Raw genomic sequence first — 25,284 nt, 5'->3', positions numbered from 1 at the left:
TGTTCCAAACTAAAAAAAAAACAACTTGAAAAAACCTGCCCTCCATCCCCCGTAAGTGATATGTTAATGGCCGGCGGAGAGCGAAACTGGGCAATCAGTGACTTCCAATGAGTATCATAGAATGGTAGAGTTTGAAGGGACCTCAAGGGCCATCAGGTCCAACCCCCTGCGAGTGCAGGTTTTCTTAAATCATCCCAGCTGTATGTTTATCCAGTTTCCGCTTGAAGATGTCCATTGATGGAGAGCTCACTACCTCCCGTGGTTCCCTGTTCCACTCTCTGAGGTTCAGGTCAAGTCTGGGTCCCAAACAGAACTTTATTTGAAGTCTGTCTGAACCCGCCGATCGAACTTCAACAGGTCCGCTCATCTGTAAAAATAACTTCTTAGGACTTATTCATGCTTGTCATCTCTCCCAGTACAACTGAGACATTTCAAGAAGAAGGGGAAACCTCCCAAAAGAGTTGGCCAATCTGGTTGCTGTCGAAACCTCTTAAGCGAACACATGAAGTTGGGGTGGGAATGGAGCTTGGAGGTGTGTGACCAGTTGAAATGTGGTAAGGGTATAAAATTCGTCCTCTGCAAGGCATCTCCCGGGGTAGAGGATGGAAAAATTGTCAAGATAAACCTTATTCAAGACAACTGCAATGTATGTGCACGTGCTCTGAATAGAGGACTACGTGCCCTCGGGATCTCTTCATCTACTGGGCACAATGTTTACCGAGCCATCCCTCCCATTTACGAAAAATTTATATTACAAAAAAACACTGGAACATTTTAGCAGAGCTGAAAATAAGTAATGTCACAGATTCCGTATCTTAATTGGATGACCCGAAGAAGTCTGTAAGAATGAAAATTAAAAACTGAAAATTGGATGCAGGAAGACTGTGGCAATGAATTATATTCCCTAAATACTTTTTTTTTCCCTCCGCACGTATAACCTGCGCCGACGACTTCGTAATACAATTTTTTTTTTCCATTTTGCACAAGAAAGTAAAATAAATTGCTTTTATAATTTGAAAGGGAAGATTTCAAAGAATGTGGTACAGCCTGTGGATTATGCGGGATATATAGTATACGGCAAAAACGCATTCTTAAGGCAAAGAAAAGCGTAAGAAATAAATGGAATATAATGAAAACTAATGACTTACGGCTCCTCGCTGTACGACTTGTGTATCCACCGAGTGACTTAATTCAACCACTGTGGGATATAAAAGAAGACATCAATGTGAAATAGAGAACAATTTAGATCCGGCTCTTTATTTTGAGGTTGACTTTTAACAAAATAATAACCAAAATAATATCGGTGAAAGTGAAAACTAATACTCGTCTCTGGAGCATCAAATGAGATAAAAAAATAAAATAAAAATACACAATTCCATTAAATTTGCACCTGATATTCACCTTATGAGAACAAATAACTTATTAATTTTTCGTTCTTATTTTGGGAATTTTAGTTTGATTTCCCTTCCTCAGGTTCACACATGTAAACTCTTTAAAAGGGAACCAACCACTAGTATTTTCCTGTGTAAACTAAAGCCAGTGCTATACAGGCGCTATCATATTGATTCTATACATACCTTTAGTTGTGAGATCGGATCTATAGTTTCTGAAATACAGGCAAGTGAAGTTTGTGAAATGCACTGTTATTTGATTGATAGGTGCAACGGATAGGTGGATCCGGATTTGCTAGTCATTCCCACTCCTGTCTTCCTGCCTGTTCTTCATCCCCCTGTCTGTCCTTCCTCTCCCCTGTCTTTCCTTTCTTCCTCCCGACCTCCTCCCCCTGTAATAACAGAAACAGGGAGAGGAAGGCAGGCAGGCAGACAGGGGCGGGAATAACTAGCAAAACCTAACCCACCTATTAGATATTCCATTGCACCTATCAATCAAATAACAGTGCATATCATAAACTTTACTTGCCTGTATTTCAGAAACTATACATCCGATCTCACAACTCAAGGTATGTTTAGAATCAGCATGATAGTGCCAATATAGCACTGTCTTTAGTTTATATATGAAAATCCTGGTGGTTGGTCCCCTTTAAGGGTAGCCAGTCTGAAAGTTTTTGCCGGTAGACCTCCATACCCATTGGATGGCGGTGGGTTCTGTCGACTTTTATCCAGTGTGTATTGGAAATAAGTGATCCACATTACCTGAGAATCTATTGATCTTTCACACTGGTATTAGATACATTGGAAAGGTTTGCACTATGTAGCTGATTTTAATAAATGTCAAGAAGCGGAAAATATAGAAAGTAACCTCAGTGATAAGAAATCTTGGATTAAGTCCAAACACAGCCGGCAAACAATCAGTTTTATAACTCTAGAGCCTGGTTTTCACTTTCTTGCAGTAATCTTTGCCCTGGGCTGTGTTTTTACATAAGCCATTGAAAGCATTTCCATAATTTAAGGTGGTGAATGTTGAATGACATTTTTAGTGTGTGTATCCTAGAGTATAAGGCACAAAGCAACGGCGATATATGACAGTAATGTTCCATCTTATAAATGTGGATATGATATAAAAAAGAAGCATAATAGTTAGTATTAGGGTAACAGGAGGTGAAGAGAATCTAATTATTAAAAAGGACCTGACATTTGCTATAAATATATAATTTTTCTTAACCTGGTATAAACGCCGCTGTTCTCCTGAATCCGGTGTAGTTTTTCTTTTGTTCCTGCTCCTCTCTATACCTAAGATATGACTTCGTAATCCTTGTATGAAAATCTATTTCTCTTTGTCAACTGGGTGTGGTTCTCAAGGTAACGCCCATAAAGAAGCGTTGAGAACTACGCCTACTTGGCTAACAATAATAGATATATATACGGTGAAGAAAGGGCCATATCTCATGAACGGAGAGGCGCAGGAGCAAAAGAAAAACTACATCAGATTTGGGAGAAAAGTGGCACTTACATCATGTAAACAGATTACATATTTAAATTACGATACGTGATTAGAAATGAGCGACCCCAAGTTTCGGTGTTTGTACCAAACGCAGACTTAAAAAAACAAAAAAAAAAAAACAGGTTTTGGATGCTTTAGTTATGCGCGACTATCGCTGTGCTCTGGTACGCATGGTATTTCGCAGAGTGCGAGCCGCTTGCAGTGTTTGAACAGTTCGCACTGGGGGTAACAACAGCATAATCGACTGTAGTGTGTACACCCCCGAAAAAAAAAATGGAAAAACCCGGCTTACCCGCCCTCGGCAGTGTTCAGTTTATGGCTGGCTGCATGTGGGCGGAGATCCGAACTCCCCAATCAGTGACTTCCATTGGGGTTCAGGTCAAGTCCGAGTCCCAAAACAAACTTTATCTAAAGTCCGGCTGCACCCGCCGAACCAAACTTTCATGTAACAGCTCCTCTTTCAGCCTCATACTTACTTTTTGTCATACAGAGCTAAATTTCTGAATTGGGAGATTTAGACCATGGTCAGCGGTAACAGCCAATAAACTAATATGATTGACCTGTTCAGTAAATGTTTATTTGGCCTATGCCGTGGTAGAAAGGATTGGGCATGCTGAATTTTAACATGTTTAATCCGTTATTCTGGCAGCTAGTATTCCCCTTTCCATCTTGACAACACATGCATGCTCTGCCGAACTGTACCTGAATGTGTACAGGATCATTTAGCAGTCTGCCGGACAAGTGTTTGGTTGCCAACTCTTGCAAGTGTTCAACAAGGTGGCACAGAACACATTCATATTGCATTGTAATACTAGTCACTTCAGCCATATTTTCCAGGCTCTTTTGCCAATACAAGGTCTTTCACCAGCTCTAGCCAGGTCAGATAGACTGATTTCTAGAGATACATTATCTACAACCCTATAAATTGGATTGTCAGCCAACTAGCTTCGTAGTAATCTGTCTTCCTCATCATATCACTCAGAGCTTCAGTATTATGCTATATTGACACGGAGTTGAATAGAGAGAAGGACTTGGCAGTAGAGATGAACCCGAGGTTCGGTGTTTGTGCCAAACACAGACTTTTTAAATAAACAGAGTTCGGGTTCGGGTGCTTTACATGTCCAAACCACTTGCGTGAGCATCGCTGTGCTCGGGTACACTCAGTGCTCAGCCCAATGCAAGCTGCTTGCAGTGAATGATCGGCTCGCACTGCGGATGACAACAGCATGATCAGATGTAGTACGTTACAAACATATAAAAATGGAAAAACCCTACACACTCGCCCCTGGAAGTGATCTGTTTATGGCTGGCTACATGTGGCCGGAGTCCCGAACTGCACAATCAGTGACTTCCATTGGGGTTCACGTCAAGTCCGGGTCCCAAACAAAACTTTAGATAACTCACCAAACTGAACTTCTAAGGGTCCGCTCATCTCTGTTTGGCAGCACTCAAACCAAGTTATCTCTATCCGTTACTGCAATTTTAAATAGGAGTTTTACAATTTTGCCATAATGTAAGATCAGTTGCAGAGGCGTAGTTTGGTGGTAGCAGTCAACGTGTGCATTTGCCCTGGGTATTTGTAGTCAGTAGGGGCTCCAAGAAGTCAAGTGTGCTTGTGATATTTAGATTCAAGGTGAGGGCAGTGCATTGAAGATTTTGCCCTGAGTGACGGAAACTTGAGCTACAGCTCCGGGTCTGTGTGATTATGACATATGTCCCACCAGGGACCCAATAGATTAAAGGCAACCTGTCAGGTACAATATACACCCAGAACCACAAGCAGTTCTGGGTACATATTGCTAATCCCTGCCTGGCAGTTCCTGTATCTAGTAGCATAGATAAAGAGATCTTTAGCAAACGTATTTCCAAAGATCCTTTATGATATGCTAATGAGCGCAAGCACTAGTTGCAACGGTGTAGTTCCCTTGGCTAGTTGGCCCCTTTAGCATGTAAGCACGCCCCTCTGGGCGTGCTAACATACTAATGAATGCGCAGAGTCAGAGGATGGTCGTACTCCCCTCTTTGCGACCACGCCCGACACTGGATTTCAGCTCAGTGCTCATGATCCCTCAACTTTCAGTCATGTGCACTATGAAGCTGGGTGTACGCGTCCCGGCTTGAAACTGGTGTAGTGCGCATGACCAGAAGTGCCGGGGACTTCTGATCATTCCCCTGACCCCATGTTCTGAGATGGTACAATGGACACAGGTACACAGGTCGCTGCTGATGATGACGCTGGGCAGTGGCGCATTGAATAGCATGTTAGCATGCCCCTGTAGGTGTGCCAACATGCTAAGAGGGCGGAATGAGCGCAGGAAATAACATCCCTGTACTCATTAGCATATCATAAAGTATCTTTAGAAATACTTTTCCTAAAGATCCCTTTATCTATGCTACTAGATACAGGAATGGTTTGGCAGAGTTTAGCAATATGTACCCAGAACTGCTCGTGGTTCTGGGTGCACATTGCACCTGACAGGTTCCCTTTAAGGTGCTCGGTGCCATCTTAAAAGCAGTTTTTAACTATTAAAAAAAAAAAAAAAAATCACAAGATTAGGATTTTTAATTGCTCAGGATAGATTAGTAAAAAGACATTATGGGATGCTTTTTGGTAAGATATTTTAGAGCCCTTTGTTGACTGTTTCAGGTCTTCAGAATCTCACCAATCTAAAGAACGAGGATTTCCATCCCTTGTTATTTTCTCCTTTCGCCAGACTCATTTCGTAGCAACCATTTGGATTGATGGTTCAGCAGGCCAGAGCTCATCGGAGTATGCTCACTCCTCCTCCTGTCCACAAGAAAGAAATTGGGTCGCCCCATTTTAGAGTTTGGTCCTGGAATCCTGTGCATCGACTCCAAATAGTGCGCACATCTAATACATAATTTCCAGTGACCAAGTATCTGACAAAGAATAAATCCAGCCCTGGTTCTAAATGTCAGCTAGTTTATAGAAAATAATTTACCGGATGAAGGATCCATTATCCATGTGAATAGGCCTGTGTATTATAGGCTTCTTTTTCCATTTATGTAGAACATTGATTTAATTTCATTGTGAGTCCTATAATGGATTTATAATTAGAACCCGGTCACAATAATCAATGGTGAGGTTATTAAACATGTAAATAAAACCTGAGGATTTAGCCGGGTTATTGAGAATCGATGCGTGAAGTCAGACAGGATTATCGCTGCCGGTGGAGGTAACGCATTTAGATTCTTAACACCCATAGAAAGGCGTCATCGATTTCTGAAATACGGATTTATTTAGGAGATATGAAACAGTCGTGATGGAATTTATATAGAGATGTTCTTAGATTATTGAGTCTAGTTCCAGATATAAAGTGAACGGACTTTATAAAATTATACTGCTCCTGATGATAATCGAGACGGCAAACCTCAATCCGAGGCGAGCGGAGAGGTGAGAGGGGCACAAAATTAACTAAAATGGGTTTAGTTTGGGCTGGAAAACCTAAACACATACTGTATATATGTGACACACATCCCTTATTCCATACAGTAAAGAAGTAAATATTGGCCAGCGTACATTTTTATTAGGTATGATGGGATTCAATAGGTGCTAGTATTAATGCAATGAAGAAAGCTTCCAAAATTAGAGATAAGCAAAAACGATTCCTAACAAAAAATCAATGACACCCTGTTGGTTGACTTGTTACTGAATTATTTGTAGGGCCAGAAAGAGGTTTAAAATAATAAAAGATTATACTGGTGTCACAGGGAGTTGTGCACAAATTTCGCTGATTGTCAAGGCGGCATTGGACTCTGTTCAGATTGCAAATTCTGACACTCCGCCCATTGGTTTCTCTTGTGTCTGGGATCAACACAGGCAAACTCGGGCATCGACCTGCTGTATGCTGATTCATAGGTAGGCAAGCAAGCAATCTCTGCCCGTCTGCTGGCTCCTTTAATCACATGTTGTGGGGAGACCTATCACATCTGCTCCACTCCTATTTATACTGTTGGAATCCTTCAAGCCATGCCAGCTATAGTTTATTCTGTGTTCGTCGACTCTCTCTGGTGAAAGTTGTGTTTAGCGGTGTTTTTTACTTGGTGTGGTTGTGGAGTGTACTCTGGTTGTTTTGTACTTCCTTCCTGCTCTTATTTTCCTCCTGAATCTCTTATTGTCTTATCCTGTGTGTGTGCTATGTGATAGAGTTTTGGTTTTTCCCTTATCTGTCTTTTTCTGTGGTTTCAACACACTCCTGTCCTGTACCTTCATTTGGGAGGGAGAGGGGGAGGGGGAATTAGGTCAGGACTGGTCAGGAGCAGGGCCAGGAAGAAGACTCAGGCATCTCCACCATTAGGAGTATCCCTGAGAATAGGGATAGCATAGGGTTCCCTAGCTTGAGGGACAGCCCGGTTACCCGCTATCCCAAAGTCGTCATAAAATTTGTCTGTTTTTGGACAGCTTCTGAATTCAGATCAGTCCAGATCATCTGGCACTGACTAGGCCTCTGCAGTGATGTCACATCATTGACACGCATTGTGTTCCACGTGATGCCTTGTCAATGATGGAGATTCTGGGCCTAAGACCGATCCGAAGCAAGAGGACATCCAGGAGGGGGGAGCATTGGCAGTAGAACGGGTAAGTATAATCATAATCTTTTTGAACCTCCATTTATTATGCTTTGGGATTTGATGAGACCTCAGAGTAGAATTAATGTCTTTTCGGGGCAGAGTAGATTCAGACCAAGTCAAATCTGCTGGATGATTCAAATTTCGGAAGTTCTGTTCAGCTTTCTCCCCAATGTATACCTCACACAAATGCTGAAAAACATTTTTGAAAAGCTTTGACTGTGAAATGTAATCATAGATCTGAAACTGAATCTACACATGGTGGAGAACATTACATTAAATACACTCTTCTCGATGGCCCGTGTCTGGTAGTGCAGCACTCACTGGAATGGGGCAGAGTTATCGCACCAGATACAGCCCGTGTACAAAAGGTCTGAAGATTTGGGAACAAGATAACGTTTTCCAATCTCAACCAACACCTATAAACTAAAAGAAAGACAGCCAAAACATAACGACATACTATGTGATGTGTATTGGGACACTCCAACTTTCCCTCAATACATGATGTTGTAAAACGGAGATAAGTATCCACCAGAGGTGTCTGACATCTTTTTTTTTTCCCCTCTGCTCATTGAGAACACAAGGAGACTCTGTATGTGGAGGTCCGAACAACTAGCTGTTTGATAAACAAGTGTTAAGACTCCCATAAACTTTAGGTGAAAGTCAGTCAAGCTTACCGAAGTTCAGCAGGACAACTTGACCATCTAATGGATTTGGAGGCCCCCAGACTGTTCCATAGCCCAGGAAGGGACGAGTCGTTGGGCTTTCAACAGTCGATCCTTTTGTTTTCAGGGGAGACAAGTCATTGTCAGAGGTGTCTAAAGGTACCGTCACACATAACGAGATCGCTAGCCAGATCGCAGCTGAGTCACGGTTTCTATGACGCAGTAGCGATCCCGTTAGCGATCTTGTTATGTGTGACACCTACCAGCGATCAGGCCCCTGCTGTGAGATCTCTAGTCGTTGCAGAATGGTCAAGGCCATTTTCTTCAAAGGCGATGTCCTGCTGGGCAGGACACATCGCTGTGTTTGACACTGTGTGACAGGGTCACAGTGACTGCTGAGATCGTTATACAGATCGCTAATGCGACCTGTATTGTTCCTGCATCGCTGGTAAGATCTGACTGTGTGACATCTCACCTGCGACCTCCCAGCGACTTACCTGCAATCCCTATCAGGTCGCATCGTTTTCGGGATCGCTGGTAAGTCGTCGTGTGTGACTGTGCCTTAACAAAGGAATCGCCTTTCTCCCTTTTAAGAACACATGAATGCTTGGCCGAGCTGAGCACTGGTGTATGGGGTAATCAGGAGTGATCCCTGTATGAATGTTTAGATGACAGGTATCTCATGTATGTGCCTAGCTTTGCGCTGACGGCTTTTAAAGGTGCATGGCTACCTTAAGACTTTACTAAATATACGCTGAGCTAATCCTTATTTCTTTGATCTAGCCTTAGACTATGCTGTAAAGTCAGGTTTACCTTTGTTACTCAGGATTTGGTGATAGCATTTATTGACATTTACCCTGGGAAAAGCTCTTTGAGGCCTAAGGTTTAGCACTTCATATATCACGCAAGTGTTAATAGGAAACCAGGGTCAGTGAACCTTAATTCCTTCTGTTAAATCTTAGCCGAGGCCATTATAAAGCCACCTCGGGCAGTTCTTCACTTATCTTAAAGCCCTCCTTAGGCACAAACCTTTGGTCAACCTCAAAGGTGTACAGAGTTTCCGTTAAGAGTGTGACCTCAGACTTCACTGAAATGAGTCGATGCCGAGTCTTGAAACATGACCGGATTGCAATTGAAAATTTTGCAAGTTTCTAAGGACTCCTTAATTGCTACTTGCCCTTAGGCACCTGCCTGCAATATGTCTTGGGTAATCTAGGTATAATCCTAGGGTTTATCAGGTTTCACTCTTTGGTACACCTACACGCATGCTATAATCATCCACTGAAACATTGTACTTTTTCTTCTTTTTTTCCTTCTTATTTTTATATCTAATGGACCAATTTAGTAGAATGATTTTGTGCAATTTTGCTTTCTTTGAGGCTAGAAAGTCGGAGATGTCTCGGAGACTGCTCGCAGGAACCTGAAGTAATTAACTCCCATCCATTAGCGAAGATTAAAAGCTGCAGTGTCTCTTTATTTTTTTTTTTTTCCTTCCTTCAGAATCATTTTCCTTTTCCTTGAGAGCCAACTGCAGTCGAACATAATAGTACATAAAAAATTTATGACTAGACTTTAAAATTTAAATCAGGAGCGCAGGATGGGAGCTATGCAAACTGTTATTTTAAGCAATTCAGTCAGATAACAGAAATCACTTTTATGGAGAAAAAAAAAAAAAAGAACTAAAAGAAGAAAAGATAAAAATCAATTATCCAGATTGCCTTTTCATTTTACATTCCACTACTTCACTCATCAGCAGCAGTGCCGTTTTCTAAGACAAACACCACCTCCCAGTGCTATGACCTTGTGTTTGTTAGTGGTGGACAATGGTGGTCGCGTTTCTACCCCTGAAGACACCAATTGCATCCATGTATTGTGCCGTTTTGTAATGTGAATGTCTTCTACCTTTTGTACAATGTAAATTGTACTGCTTAAGGTATAATGTATGTTGTGATAGATGTGTATATAAGTGTCATAGGATGTGGTAATGCAGAGTATTATAATGTACAGTAATGTTTGTATATAGAAATAGAGGTAAAAGGTTAAGTCTGCCCAGCAACAGAATGCAGGGTCAGAAACAGTTAAGTGTTGGGACTAGCCCTCCCTGGGAGGAGTCAGCTAATAGGGAAAGGAGAGTTCATTCTAGAAGGAGTCAGTGAAGGCCTAGTGAGCAAATGTGCATATGTATAGTCAGTCGGTCGTGAAGGTCACATACAGTAGGTGCATTGTGGAAATGGAGCGAAGGCAAGATAGCGTGATTCTCAAGAGAGGCTGGAGACACATGGTGTGAACAATGTTGTAACTAGAGGCCAATTCTTGAAGTGGCTGCAGGCTATAGGAGCCAGAAAACAATACCCTTACATTCAGGCTCCTTAACTGTCTAAGTACTGGGTAACTTCTACTGGTGCAGGACTCTAGTAGCCAGGCCCTTAATGCATGGTACCCGGTGAACCTCAACTAGCGAGTGGTGTAGTCAACCAGCCTAGTGGTTTTCCTACAGACGTCCCAGGCGTGCAACCCTTTACTCCAGTCTTATGGGACCCCTGAAGAGACCGGACGAGGGACTGCAGGAAGGGACCATCATGGTGTGTGTATACTGTAACTCTGGACTGGGTTGCACTGGGACTCACCGGCCCAATTAGATTGGACACAACCCAAGGGGAAGTTGAGCTGTGTCTGTTAATGCAAAGCGAAAATGTAACGATTTGGTAGACATAGGATCTCTATCTGCAGTGTAAAGTTGTGAATAACAATGAACTATCCAGTGAAGAGTTGTGGTTTAAAGTGAACAGTTGGTCTCCTTGTGTGTATGAGTTGTCATCCGATCCTGGCCAGCCAACACCAGCGGCAGCAGTTTACGGCCTACATGAGTTCCCAGCCCACACAACCAAAGTCCACCCACCTAGAAAGGACCAGGTATTTCACGTAGTGTGCCGGGGAGTCTAGAGTCAGTCCCTTGCCCTTGAATACCACCTCGCGCCACTCTACACTACAAGGTTATCTACTGTGGCTTTCAGGTTATCTGCCGTTATGGAGAAAAGTGAATACTTGAACTTCAGCAGGATATCTATGAGATCATCAGGCTGTCTACTTTGTTCTGGGGTCTCCCTACTGTCCCCCAATGGCAGATGTCAGAGGGATAAAAAAAAAAAAAAAAAAGATTGGGCATGTTGTTCTTCAATATGACTGATCATTCATTGATAGCGAATAAGATAGTTATCAGTTTATTCTTTGTAGCTAAGCCACTCTTGACTAAGGCTAATAGATGAGGGTACCTACCTGGAGTACTCCCTACTCTATTAATATTAAATCAAACAGGACCTGATATTTTTTTTCTTCCTTGGTGTAAATGCCGCTGTTCTCCTGAATCCGGCATTATTTTTCTTTTATTTCTGCTCCATTCCTGACCTGATATATGGACCACTCTCATTGAATTTTAATCTTGTATTTATAGCCAAGTGGGTGTGGTCACAAATTGTTCTTTATGATATTGGTCTTGAGAACAACACCCAATTTGCCAACAAGACTAGATTTATTCCAATCAACCAATTACGATATTTTGCCTGGACGTCCAAACTTTTGTCTTAATTTCCACCTGTCATGGCCTCACAATGCAGTTTGGCAAGTTTCTTGGTTGAGAGACCGCTATCGATTAGCTGGATGACATGTTTTCTCTTGGTAAATCTTCTTCATGGCGGCTCCTCAATTAGAACCAGTGATCTTTCACTTGGAAACCAACCTAAAACACTGAGCTATTAGGGAATGTGAGAACAGGTTGTAATTTGTAGTATACTGGAAAAAAAGATTTTTTTTCCAACATAAGGAGCAAAACAGTAACAATCAAGTGACATACCAATATTCTGCATAACTAATCATATGCTAAATAGTTGCAAGTCAAATTTAAGTATGAGATAGCCAAGATGATTGTACATAGAATGACGGTCGTCTCACACTCAAAGCTGTAGTGAGAGATGGAGACTAAAAGTCAATTGTGCAAAACATTGTTACCCTTTTGCTCGTCAATATAAATGTAGTCTTGTTAGACAACTGGGGAGGTGTAATCAACACTGGGAAGACCATACCCATTTGGTTAAAAAGACTATATTTGAATACAAGGAAGAGCAGGCTATATCGTAGGAACGAAAAAGCACAGCAACAAAATATTCAGGAGTACAACGGCAATTTCACCAGGTAAAAATGGCCTATTTATGGTTAGTGACAGGTTCTCTTTATAGTATAGGATACAATGTCCTATTATAGAGTTATTTGTATAATTGCTCTTGATACTAGTGGGGTCGATCTACAAATAGAGCAAATTTATCAACCAAGTGACCCTTGCAATTAATTCTGGACAACCAAATTGGCAAATTTCTTCTTTAAAGATTACACAGTTGTCTACAATTTAGTATAGAAAGAGCCTTGATAAAAGCGATGTCTATATAATAATTTCCAAACCTTTCCAACTGTCCCATATGAACAACATTACAGAGAAGATTCATGGGTTACATCTCTGTTATCGAGATGCATTTCTTACGCATTGTGCAATTCTTCCATACCAAGGATCTTCGAGAGATGGACCACCACCAAGAGCTCTAGTGTTTGATGGGAAGGAAATGCTTGGCTTGTGGGACGTTTAGTGCATAATATGGTAACCATATGTTTTATCTGTTCTATGTAATCAGCATATAATGATCGGCACAACACTGCTGCGTGTAATACATCCGGGAATAGGTGTGACACGCACAACTAATGTCTTCCTTACCCGGGCTCAGCTGGATCTAAAAAGGGAGGCCAATCTGCAGATATTTAGTTATTGGGAGCAAACGTTTCTATATATTTCCTATTCAGAGCTTTCTGAAATTGCATTCGCCCACCACCACCACTACACGTCCTCTATAAATGGGAACATGTCCTCTAGGATCCATTGGTGGGATTTTTTTTTTCTTCCAGATTCTAAAGCTTTTTCAACTCCTGTATTTTATCATCATCTGGATCAACAGAACAAATAATTGTTGGGTCTTTATTTCCAACCTTTCTAATATTGTAAAAAAGGACACTGCCAAGGATAGGGAGCTGTAATGTCACACATGGAGGGCATCATTTTTGTGAGGAGACAGCCATGTTAATCTAATCCTGGACAACCTTGTGGTCACAGAGAATTTGGCACAAAACGCACCAATTATCATGGCAGCATCAGATGCTGTTCACATTACAGATCCTGACACTTTCCCCTGTTGTTTCTCTGGTGCTTCTGAGCTACACAGGCAGGCTCGGGCGTTGACCAGCTGTGTGCTTATTCGTGGCCAAGCTAGCAAGAGTTAACCTATGCTAGCCTGCTTGTTACTTCTGGGTTCACATGTTGTTGGAAGCCTATCACATTGGTTCCCTTCCTATTTAAGGCTAGTTTCACACATACGGCATTTCGCCGGATCCGGCACGCTCCAGTAGAGTATTAATACTGTACAATGGTATCGTGGCAAGCTCCGGTCACATGACAGCATGTGACCGGAAGTTGCGGTGATGCCACTGTACTGTATTACAGTGTACTGGAGTGTGACGGATCCGGCAATCCGGAGAAATGCCGGATGTGTGAAACTAGCCTTAGATGGTGGAATCTGTCCTCTCATGCTGACTATAGTTTATTGCTGTGTTGCTCTGTGTGCTGTTGTGTCCCAGTCTTGCTGGCGATTGTATTGCTTTGTGCTTGGAGTTGTTGTAGAGATTTCTTGTAGTCTTGTTGTTTTCTCCTTGCTTTTATTTTCCTCCTTAGCTCTTATTGTTTTATACCTTTGTGTGAGCGTGCTGTGAGATAGAGTTTTGGTTTTCCCTGTTTGTTTTATCCCACTGCTGTCCAAGCCCTCCTTTGGGGTTGGGGAGGGAGGGAGGTATAAGATCAGGACTGGTCAAGAGCAGGACCAGGAAGGTGGCTCAGGCATCCTCATCTTCAGAGGTAACTCTGGGATTAGGGATAGCTACATCCCCCTAGCCTGAGGGTCAGTCTAGGAGACCCTGTCTTCTGCTTTCTCCATAATCAGCATGACACTTATTAAAGAATAATTGTCATTTTAATTTTTATTTCATTATTCAATAATACATGAATATAAGGAACTTTGTAATATATCTTCCTCCACCTTAAGTGATAATTTTCAAAATTCTCACTTCACGGGTAAAATAGGTTTCCATTGAATACAGTCCTTTCCATTACTGAGATACGAGATGACAGTTGGTGCTCATAAAGTTCTACGGAGACCTGTAACTGACGTTGCAGAAGAGTGGCAGTCTGAGCTTGTTCACATGTTGCATTTTTGCCTTGTTTGTTCCTGCCCTCGATGCATTCCACTGCAGGTCCTCGTGTTTCACTGCATGCCAGGTTCTTGGAGCAGTCTGGTTTCAGCGAGTGTCTGTGTTCCACCACAGGTCCTCCATGCTTTCCTCCGCAGGTCCTCCATGCGTTCCACCGCAGGTCCTCCATGCATTCCACCGCAGGTCCTCCATGCGTTCCACCGCAGGTCCTCCATGCGTTCCACCGCAGGTCCTCCATGCGTTCCACCGCAGGTCCTCCATGCGTTCCACCGCAGGTCCTCCATGCGTTACACTGCAGGTCCTCCATGTGTTCCACCGCAGGTCCTCGATGCGTTCCACCGCATGTCCTCGATGCGTTCCACCGCATGTCCTCGATGCGTTCCATCGCAGGTCCTCGATGCGTTCCATCGCAGGTCCTCGATGCGTTCCACCGCACGTCGTCGATGCGTTCCACCGCAGTTCCTTGCATTCCATAGACTCCAGTCGGGGTCTGGTAAGTATGATTGCGGAGTCTGTCTCCTCTCCTTTGGGGGGGGGGTCTGTCCTGCAGTATTCTTTAACTTTTTAGCTGCATTGACACTTCATTACTGAAACACAACTAGGGCTTATTTTTGGGGTAGTGCTTATATTTAAGGCTTACTCCAAAAAGGCCGAAAATCCTGCTAGGGCTTATTTTCAGGGAGACACGGTACTACACGGTTCATTCAAGGCTATCCCTGCTTTGTAGTGATGGCACGTGAAGAAGGGAGGGAATGGGTGACAACCAGTTGTCAATTTATTCAAAAATTTCCAGAAGGAATAACAGAGGAACAGATTAACTATAACGCTCCAAGACGATGTTCTCCAGTTTTATAGTGATTTACCGGCATGTTAGGAGAGGTGACAGAAGTATTTCGAGTTACTTCATCATCGGACATTCACGGTCTTTTGGGACGGGATGACAGATCATAGCTCAGCTGCTGGGGTCTTACAAATGTGGGCCATTATCTCCCTTCGCCAGTGATTAACCATCGCTGATCCAACATTTCATTACACGTTAGTAAGAAATTGATGTGTTATTGGTTTTCAAATCACATGACTGAACAAGTTTTCCGCGTACCCAGAAATGCTTCCGAGCTGTCAAGCCGAGGCCTGTTCTCGCTGGCCCAGCCATCCATTACTAATGAAGTCATTTTAAAGCACAATGGGACATATAGATTTTCTTTAAGTGCATTATTCACTTGCTTTGTTTTTAACTTGGCTGTCCGTCTGGGCATCAATCTTTTGTGACTGTCGACTGCCCGCAAATTACAGCGGCACATCTTGGTCTCGTTAATTTTGGTGGTTTCTATGGAGTAGGAGATGTGTGTGGAGGGAGAGGATGGGAGCATGAAAGGGCTGGCTATGGGCTGTGTATAACTGGATGAGGACAAATGTGTATACATAGCATTCATTAGGACGCCTTGGTCTCAAAGCCATTTTTCAATGTGGATAATGGGGATGGTACAAGTGAAAGGGGATCTATCGGAACAGCCGGGCGTGTGATTTATAGCATCGTCATCGATGCCATTTAGCCGGTGATTGGTGAAGTTTCGTTGGTTTTTCCTTTAGCGCGGCCACCGTACTGCAAAGAGATTTATTATAGCTAAACACAGTGTAATTTAATATGAGAAGATGACAACATTCCTGGTAACCAATGGGAACGGTCATAAATATGTTGTCCGGTGTAATTGCCGCTCTTCTCCTGAATCTGGCGTGGTTTCTCTTTTGTTCCTGCGCCTCTCTGTTCCTAAGATATGGCTAAATCTAGTCTTTTAAGTCAAGTGGGTGTGGTCAAAATTGATAACTACTTCCACTTGTCTAACAAGGCTACTTTGATATATAGGGAAGGCGTGGCCATATATAAGGATCGGAGCGGCACAGGAAGAAAAGTAAAACATCCCCGGATTCAGGAGAACAGCGGCATTCACACCAGGTCAAGAAATTTCATATATCTGGCAAGTGACGGGTCCTCTTTAAATTCCAAAATGAGCAAAATAGGTAATTGATTGGTTGTTGTTGTTAGCAATAATTTTTGGCACATATCACTTGTGAGTTTCTGAATCCTTGTGTCATTCTCCTCCTCTTTTGGCCACAAACTGGGCAACTGATGGATAAATTAACAATGGGGTTGGCCAATATACAAAAATTGTTGCCTATTCACAAGATAGGTGATAAATATGCGATCAGGGAGGTTCCCACCGCTTGGACGTCCAACAATTATGATAACAGGGGTCCTTTGTCTACAGTTTAAATTGCAGGGTGGCCAAACATGCTCATTGTCTATAGGATTGGTGGAGATGGCCAAGAACTGGATTTAGCCATTTCCACCAGTCCTATAGACAATGTTAGCATGCATGTTTGAACACACATCCAGTTAAACTGTAGATATAGGATCCCAGACCTTGGCCATCTTTGCCAGTTCCTTAGACTTTGAAAGACCATGTATCTAACCATTCAAATTAGACCTGTGGGTGATCAGTGGGGGTCCTACTAGATGGACCACTAATGATCAGACATTTGATATCTATCTTCTATACTGGATGTGGGTGATAAATGTTTAAAGCACCACTCCAGCGTTTTGTTTTTAGCGCTGTAGTAGTGCTTACAATCCAAGGTCCCTGACCCCAGTCTTGTGCTCACCCTCCAGCGTTTTAACCTTTTAAAGACATTGCTCAAGGCCCACGACGCCATCTCGTGACCGCAACTTCAGACTGTCTAGAAGTTTCGTCTCAAGTGCTCAATAGAAGTCTATGAGAGCCAGAATGAGATGCTCATAGACTTTTATTGAGTTGTGACCTCTGGCGCGCTCCATGAAAGACTGGAGCTGCTGGCAGGTCACAAACTGCAGAAAACGTACGGTCACATCGTCCCCTTGACAATAAGGTATATCCCTATTAATTGTACAGTGTCATTGTATGTAGGGACAAACCTTACTGACAAGGGTAAAATCAATTACGAATTTATTCATCGATTCCAATAAGAACAGAAGATGCTATTTTCCGTTTTTTCTTTGGTGCTAATATAGTCCGCAGAGCTGTACCCACATTATTTTTACTGTCACCGGTCCACGCAGCAATACCTTGGGGAAATATCATCTTTGCCACCTGAAGACTTTGCCTTGTGTACGATTTATACAAGAAGGATAATTTCTGACAGCCATAACTGAACCAGATAAAGGGTTGTACGAGGCACAAAATATCACTGCGTATCACATCCTATTTGTTTTCTATGCCTGTCAAAATGTGTCACCACGCAATGCCCGTAACAAAAGGTGCCCGCACTTCTGTGCTTGTCGTCCGCGGTTTACTGTCGTCCTTACGATGCGGCACAACAAAGCATGGTTGTCCTCCCTCATTATGTGTCTTTCCCATAATGTCACTGTAGAAGCCTACATAAGAAAATCCAGGCAGACAGATGGCTTGTACTCGCTTCATTTCTGTATTTTCTGTCTTTTTTTTCTCTTAGCCTGACTCTACATCCATAGACGGGGGAAGGGAGCACCCGAGTGTGGACACTTCTTCAGGGCAAAGTTTCGCCGGCGAGTCGCAGGGAGTCGTACCGGCCGATGTGTCTTCTGGGACGTCGGCTGCAGCTTCCTTCTTCATCAGGTATAAAAACATGTAATGTATTAATATAACATGTTCTCAGGTACAAAAAAAAGCCATTTCATGCCGGCAAGAGCGTGAAAATATACAATACAACTTTTAAATCTGCTCACTCCATATCTGACGCAAGAAGAGCTGCAAATATCCATGGTCTGTGTTTGCTTTTGCAACTACAGTGCCTACAAGTAGTATTCAACCCCCTGCAGATTTAGCAGATTTACACATTCGGAATTAACTTGGCATTGTGACATTTGGACTGTAGATCAGCCTGGAAGTGTGAAATGCACTGCAGCAAAAAAGAATGGTATTTCTTTTTTTATTTTTTTTTTTAAATTGTGAAAAGTTCATTCAGAGGGTCATTTATTATTCAACCCCTCAAACCACAAGAATTCTGTTTGGTTCCCCTAAAGTATTAAGAAGTATTTCAGGCACAAAGAACAATGAGCTTCACATGTTTGGATTAATTATCTATTTTTCCAGCCTTTTCTGACTAATTAAGACCCTCCCCAAATTTGTGAACAGCACTCAAACTTGGTCAACATGGGAAAGACAAAGGAGCATTCCAAGGCCATCAGAGACAAGATCGTGGAGGGTCACAAGGCTGGCAAGGGGTACAAAACCCTTTCCAAGGAGTTGGGCCTACCTGTCTCCACTGTTGGGAGCATCATCCGGAAGTGGAAGGCTTATGGAACTACTGTTAGCCTTCCACAGCCTGGACAGCCTTTGAAAGTTTCCTCCCGTGCTGAGGCCAGGCTTGTCCGAAGAGTCAAGGCTAACCCAAGAACAACAAGGAAGGAGCTCCGGGAAGATCTCATGGCAGTGGGGACATTGGTTTCAGTCAATACCATAAGTAACATACTCCACCGCAATGGTCTCCGTTCCAGACGAGCACGTAAGGTACCTTTACTTTCAAAGCGTCATGTCAAGGCTCGTCTACAGTTTGCTCATGATCACTTGGAGGACTCTGAGACAGACTGGTTCAAGGTTCTCTGGTCTGATGAGACCAAGATCGAGATCTTTGGTGCCAACCACACACGTGACGTTTGGAGACTGGATGGCACTGCATACAACCCCATGAATACCATCCCTACAGTCAAGCATGGTGGTGGCAGCATCATGCTGTGGGGCTGTTTCTCAGCCAAGGGGCCTGGCCATCTGGTCCGCATCCATGGGAAGATGGATAGCACGGTCTACCTGGAGATTTTGGCCAAGAACCTCCGCTCCTCCATCAAGGATCTTAAGATGGGTCGTCATTTCATCTTCCAACAAGACAATGACCCAAAGCACACAGCCAAGATAACCAAGGCCTGGTTCAAGAGGGAAAAAATCAAGGTGTTGCAGTGGCCTAGTCAGTCTCCTGACCTTAACCCAATTGAAAACTTGTGGAAGGAGCTCAAGATTAAAGTCCACATGAGACACCCAAAGAACCTAGATAACTTGGAGAAGATCTGCATGGAGGAGTGGGCCAAGATAACTCCAGAGACCTGTGCCGGCCTGATCAGGTCTTATAAAAGACCATTATTAGCTGTAATTGCAAACACGGGTTATTCCACAAAATATTAAACCTAGGGGTTGAATAATAATTGACCCACACTTTTATGTTGAAAATGTATTAAAATTTAACTGAGCAACATAACTTGTTGGTTTGTAAGATTTATGCATCTGTTAATAAATCCTGCTCTTGTTTGAAGTTTGCAGGCTCTAACTTATTTGCATCTTATCAAACCTGCTAAATCTGCAGGGGGTTGAATACTACTTGTAGGCACTGTACGTATAGTTTACATACAGCATTGCTCTTCTTAAAAAAGTTACTCATCTTGAGTTTTCTGGGTTGTCCAGAGCTGTAGTTACCATTTTGCAGGCTTCAGAGCAGAAATCTCTCAGCATTTATTGCCAGATCTGGTGATTTGCAATCTGGGAAGCATCAATAAGGTTTTATTCTGGTTTGCAATGGTAGCCAGCAGAGCTATGAAGAATGATGCTGTAACTCATGAACCTTACAAGGAAGCAAGATAGATAGAGATAGAAATAGATAGATGGCTGTAGATAGAGGAACACGAGAGAAGATATATCTGTCTGCCACCACCAATGAAACCAACTGCGCATGCATCACCTACCTGATTGCCCAGGACTTGAGCAGGCGCAGAGAAGCTACTGCCCTGCTCAGGGGGTCTTGTCCAAGTTTCCAGACAGCTGCCCCTTGTCAAGGGTTCCTCCTTTTGAAGCCAAGCTATGGACAGAGTGGTGACCTATTGAAGCATAAGGCTCTTCCCTAAAAATATCTACCTTGCTGTTCCGCTTTGCTGCCATAGATTCAGTGAATCATCAGTTATATAGTATGTTGACGAGCTGGACCCACCAGAATGGATGATGATCTTTCTTAGCAGCTTTCTGCCATGGATCATAGAGTGGTGCAAGTATCCTAGTACGACTGTAGATAGAGGACCACATGAAAAGAGACGTTTATCTGCAATTGTCAAAGAATCTCATTCATGTGCCAACTTTCTGACTGTCCAGGACTTGCGCAAGCGCGGGAAAACTGGTGCATGCACAGTGGATCTTGTCTGAGTTTCCAGACAGGTGTTTCTCATCATGTGTTCCTCCATCTGTGGCCATATTTTGAGCAAATTGATGCTGTAGACTTTTTCTCCAGATTCACCCCAACTATGAACTGTGCAGCCTGTGGATTTCCAGCCATGTAATACGTTGATGAACTGAGGCCATCAGGATGGATGACGTGCTGATGGCTCAGAGGAGTCCAAAATGGAATAGCCCCCTTCTATAGGGCTATGTGCGCACGTGTGCGTATTGCATGCAGTTACGCTGCGTTCTGCACCGCAGCATAACTGCATGTGTCCTGCGTCCCCTGCACAGTCCATGGAAATTGTGCAGGAGCCGTGCGCACGTGGCATATTAAAACGCAGCGATTCGGCTGCTGCCCGAATCGCTGCGTTCTAAGAAGTGACATGTCACTTCTTCCGTGCGGTTTGCATGCTGTCTATAGGGAGAGGCAGCATGCAGAGCGCACGTTCTCTGCCGGCACCATGCGCTTCAGAACGGAGCTTTTCAGCTGCGTTCTGAAGCGCACCTTTTAGGTGCGGTGCAGAGCGCACACGTGCGCACATAGCCCAACTCCAAGATGCCCTACTACCAGAAGCGTAACTATAGTAGGTGAAGGGGTTTAACTCGCAGCTTGACTCTAGAGCTTAAGGGAGGCCCAAAAGGTCCCTTTTGGCCCATATGAAAAGACCACTACTATTGAAGACCTGTGATAGTTTGAAGGCCTGTTTAAGATGATGCATTGCGGCCCACAAGTTTCCAGTTACTCCACTGTCTATTACATATTGACAGGGGTTGAAACGAGAACGATCGGTACTTTGGGCTACAAACTGACTGTTATAGTATCGACGCAGAAGTACAGACTTCCGGGCTTTTATTACAATGATCCTCTTGGAAAGAAAAGATCTGTTCTAGCAAATAAAAGTCGAGACGTCTCCAAGAGCAGAAGCCTTTTTTTCAATATGTCAAGTCTGATAAAAGGGCTGCTTCAGATTATTCTTGCTTTTAGCGGCTATCGGCTGTTTGTTTTCTTGGAGATAGATTGCCTGAAACTTCAGACTCCGCATGTTTGGTATGCTGCGGGCGCCTGCTTGGCTTGCAGAATTGAGACATACATCTGAAGCTCAGATAGATTAATATGACAGAATCACATTTACTCCCTAACTGGCTGTGGATTAAAGCATCTCATTATTTACTAATGAACAATAATGTTATACATAATCTATGGGTCGCCCTCCTATCACCGGCTCCTGATGGCTCACTGGTAGGCATTTCTTGGTCATTATATTGGCCATAAAATAGAGTCAATAATTGAGGTTAGTCGTAGAACAGGCACCTTATCAGCCCCAGGCATGAAGAAGCAGCTTGGATATATTCATTGTACTGATTGTGTTGTGACTGAGCATATGATTAAGGTATTCAGCCAATATGCCCCTAATGAAACACACAGATATATGCATTAATATCATGGAAAGCCGCTAAGTGACTAATATGTTTTGTTCATGGCATCCCAGCCTTCAATTAGTTCCTATAAATTATGTCCATAGATTCAAGGCCAAGTTTGGCTTCTTCTTCTCAGCAGGTGTCAATGCTCTTTTTTTGCAAAATGTCCTTCTTGTTTAGATAGCCAACATAGAAGTTCTAGAAAATAATTATCGCATTTGACGGCACTTCCAAGATGCCAAATGGCAAATTCCCGCCTCATGTGATCCTTGTATAAGTCATTCGGTTTTGGACCTCTCCCAAGTAACTACATGACATTGGTATTTATCGAATTTCAGTATATATACACATGGTAGAGGAAGATACTATGGATGCTTTGCGGCTACAACTAAGAAAAGTCCAATTTTTCATCTTTGAGAACCTGGGCAAGACTGACCTTCAAAAGGAAAGAGTCAGAGGTGTAACATGAAGCTCTGGGTCACAACGCAAGATCTTTAACAACTTCCACATGTCCTTTAACATACCGACACTTAGGCTACAGAGGTTATGTTGTGACTGCTACTTTTGCACTCCCTCCAGCTAAAAAACAAAGCACGGTGGGTATTGGCCATAGGCAGCAGTCTACCTGAAGAGAGCCAACAAACTACTTTGACTTGGTCAGGGTATTTAGATTCAGGGTTACGGAAGTGACCTGAACATTTGCCCCAGGTGAAGGAAAGCTTAACGCTTAACTAGCTCTGGATATGAGCAAGCACTGCCCAAAATGGGGGTGATCTGGCATGAGCCAATGACAAGTAGAGATTCTGGGTAAAATACCCGTAAAAGTGCTCCCGAGTATACATGCTCAAAGAAATTATCTCGGTGCTAAGGTATTTTGCCTACATTGATGATTAGTAGAGACTAATTTGGCCCAGTCTATTGTTTGCTCACCCTTGATCCACTGGAGAGTGGTGGGGCCAACTGCACAACATAGTGAAGACTTATACTAGGGACCCCAAACTCAAAAGATAGTGGAGCCAGCATCTCTTTCTCTCCCGTCACCTCCATACACAGACTCCTCAAGTGGTGACCTATCTTCCTGAGAACAAATGGATTATCATCATCTGATCAAAATCAGATGTGCTGGATCCTTATCTCTCCCAATATCATCTGTCAGAGGAGTCACAAGGTCCTCATATAAATTAAACTGTCGGTGGGGTCGGTCATCTATTGTAAATCCAAGAAAAAATATTCTGGTGACCCTTTTAAAATTCAATTTATTGCAAATTCCTTACGATTAAGACCAACAGGTCGAAACACATCAACATAGACTGCTTTCCCTGACTTCTAATGCTGTTTTTATGTATTTGCAATAAATTGAATCTTAAGAAAATCACCAGAATATTTTTTTCTTGGATTTTCTACTATTACCCAAATGTGGTCGATGGGTCTTCCGGTCTTCCCAACAGGATTTAATGAGCGATAATGAAGCAACAGGGTGGCGAGTTTTATTGTGGACTTTGTGTGTCTATTGTGTATGAGGTGTTGTAAGTTGAAACTGTATCAGCTTATGGATTCTCTGTTATTACAAAAATACCATTTGTGGGGGGGTTTCTAATACAAAATTTAATACTTTTCTCATGAAAACAAAATAGGATTCATTTACTGTTTATACATATTTTAGTTATTCCTGATTCTTCATTTGAGTCTTTATATTTTTTGTCTTATGACATTGGGACATTGCTATAGAAACTGGAACTATCAAAATATTTATATTCACATCATTAAAATTATGTGGTGGACAGTCTGGATTATAGTGATGTCACTTTAGGATACTATTTAGGAAGGGTTGGTGCAATAAGTACCGTACCTATGTGTATATAATATGGACCCATAAATTACTTTGCTGTGTGCACGAACCTCAGGGTTGCCATCTTGACTTTATTTTTTTTCTGGACAGATTCTCAACAAATCACACACACGTTTTATGGACACATTAGATGACCATAATAAATCATTAAAATTATAAGTTGTATATGTCTACAAACTACAAATCCTAAAAAGATATTAGATGTATTTACTGTGAGCTGTAAAAGGGTAATAAATAATAGTGATGAGCGGGCACTACCATGCTCGGGTGCTCAGTACTCGTAACTAGTGATGAGCGGGCACTACCATGCTCGGGTGCTCAGTACTCGTAAGTAGTGATGAGCGGGCACTACCATGCTCGGGTGCTCAGTACTCGTAACTAGTGATGAGCGGGCATTACCATGCCTGGGTGCTCAGTACTCGTAAGTAGTGATGAGTGAGCACTACCATGCCCGGGTGCTCTGTACTCGTAACTAGTGATGAGCGGGCACTACTATGCTCGGGTGCTCAGTACTCGTAACTAGTGATGAGCGGGCACTACCATGCCCGGGTGCTCTGTACTCGTAACTAGTGATGAGCGGGCACTACTATGCTCGGGTGCTCAGTACTCGTAACTAGTGATGAGCGAGCACTACCATGATCGGGTGCGGTACTCGTAACTAGTGATGAGCGAGCACTACCATGCTCGGGTGCGGTACTCGTAACTAGTGATGAGCGAGCACTACCATACTCGGGTAATCGGTACTCAAAACGAGCAGATTAGGTGCTTTGACAGGCTTGACTTGAGTACCGAGTGTAATGGAAGTCAATGGGACACTTCTTTAAAATGGTCGAGTTTCCCATTGACTTCCATTATACTTGGTACTCAAGTCGAGCCCGTCGGAGCGTCCAACCTGCTAATTTCGAGTACCGAGCAACCAAACATGCTAGTGCCTGTCATGACTATTAAATAAAGTAGTAATAATCTGTACAAGTCTCTCCAGCTTCAAAAAAAAAAAAAATCATGGATGCATCAAAAGAAATGTTATGGACGGGAAAAAAAGTGTCCTATTTTTATGGACCGTGCACCAATTAACATCATCTGGATTGCAGACTTGTAGTAGTGTGGTCATCCTTGTAATATTGTACCCAGTAGTATTGTGCTCATCCCTGTAGTATTGTGCCCATGCTTAGTATTGTGCCCATCCTTGTAGTATTGTGCCCAGTAGTATTGTACCCATCCTTGTGGTATTGTGCCCATCCTTGTGATATTGTGCCCATCCTTCTAGTATTGTGCCCATTATTGTAGTATTGTGCCCAGTAGTATTGTGCCCATCCTTGTGCCCTGCAGTATTGTGCCCTGCAGTATTGTG

General features: G+C 42.9%; 1 protein-coding gene across 3 annotated transcripts in view; it reads left to right on the top strand.

Annotated features, from left to right (window-relative positions):
• The window catches only part of KIF26A (kinesin family member 26A), a 214,439-nt gene that overhangs the window by 104,153 nt on the left and 85,002 nt on the right, over nt 1–25,284 (top strand). For all 3 annotated transcript variants that reach the window (XM_075329916.1, XM_075329914.1, XM_075329915.1), the window contains exon 4: nt 17,943–18,085. In XM_075329916.1, coding sequence (XP_075186031.1) covers nt 17,943–18,085 — 143 coding nt within the window. The remainder of the gene's footprint in view (nt 1–17,942; nt 18,086–25,284) is intronic.

This window comes from Anomaloglossus baeobatrachus, chromosome 12 (genome assembly GCF_048569485.1).
Source record: "Anomaloglossus baeobatrachus isolate aAnoBae1 chromosome 12, aAnoBae1.hap1, whole genome shotgun sequence".
NCBI lineage: Eukaryota > Metazoa > Chordata > Amphibia > Anura > Aromobatidae > Anomaloglossus > Anomaloglossus baeobatrachus.
The sequence above is the reverse complement of the archived record's forward strand: the minus strand, read 5'-3'. Positions and strand labels throughout refer to the sequence as shown.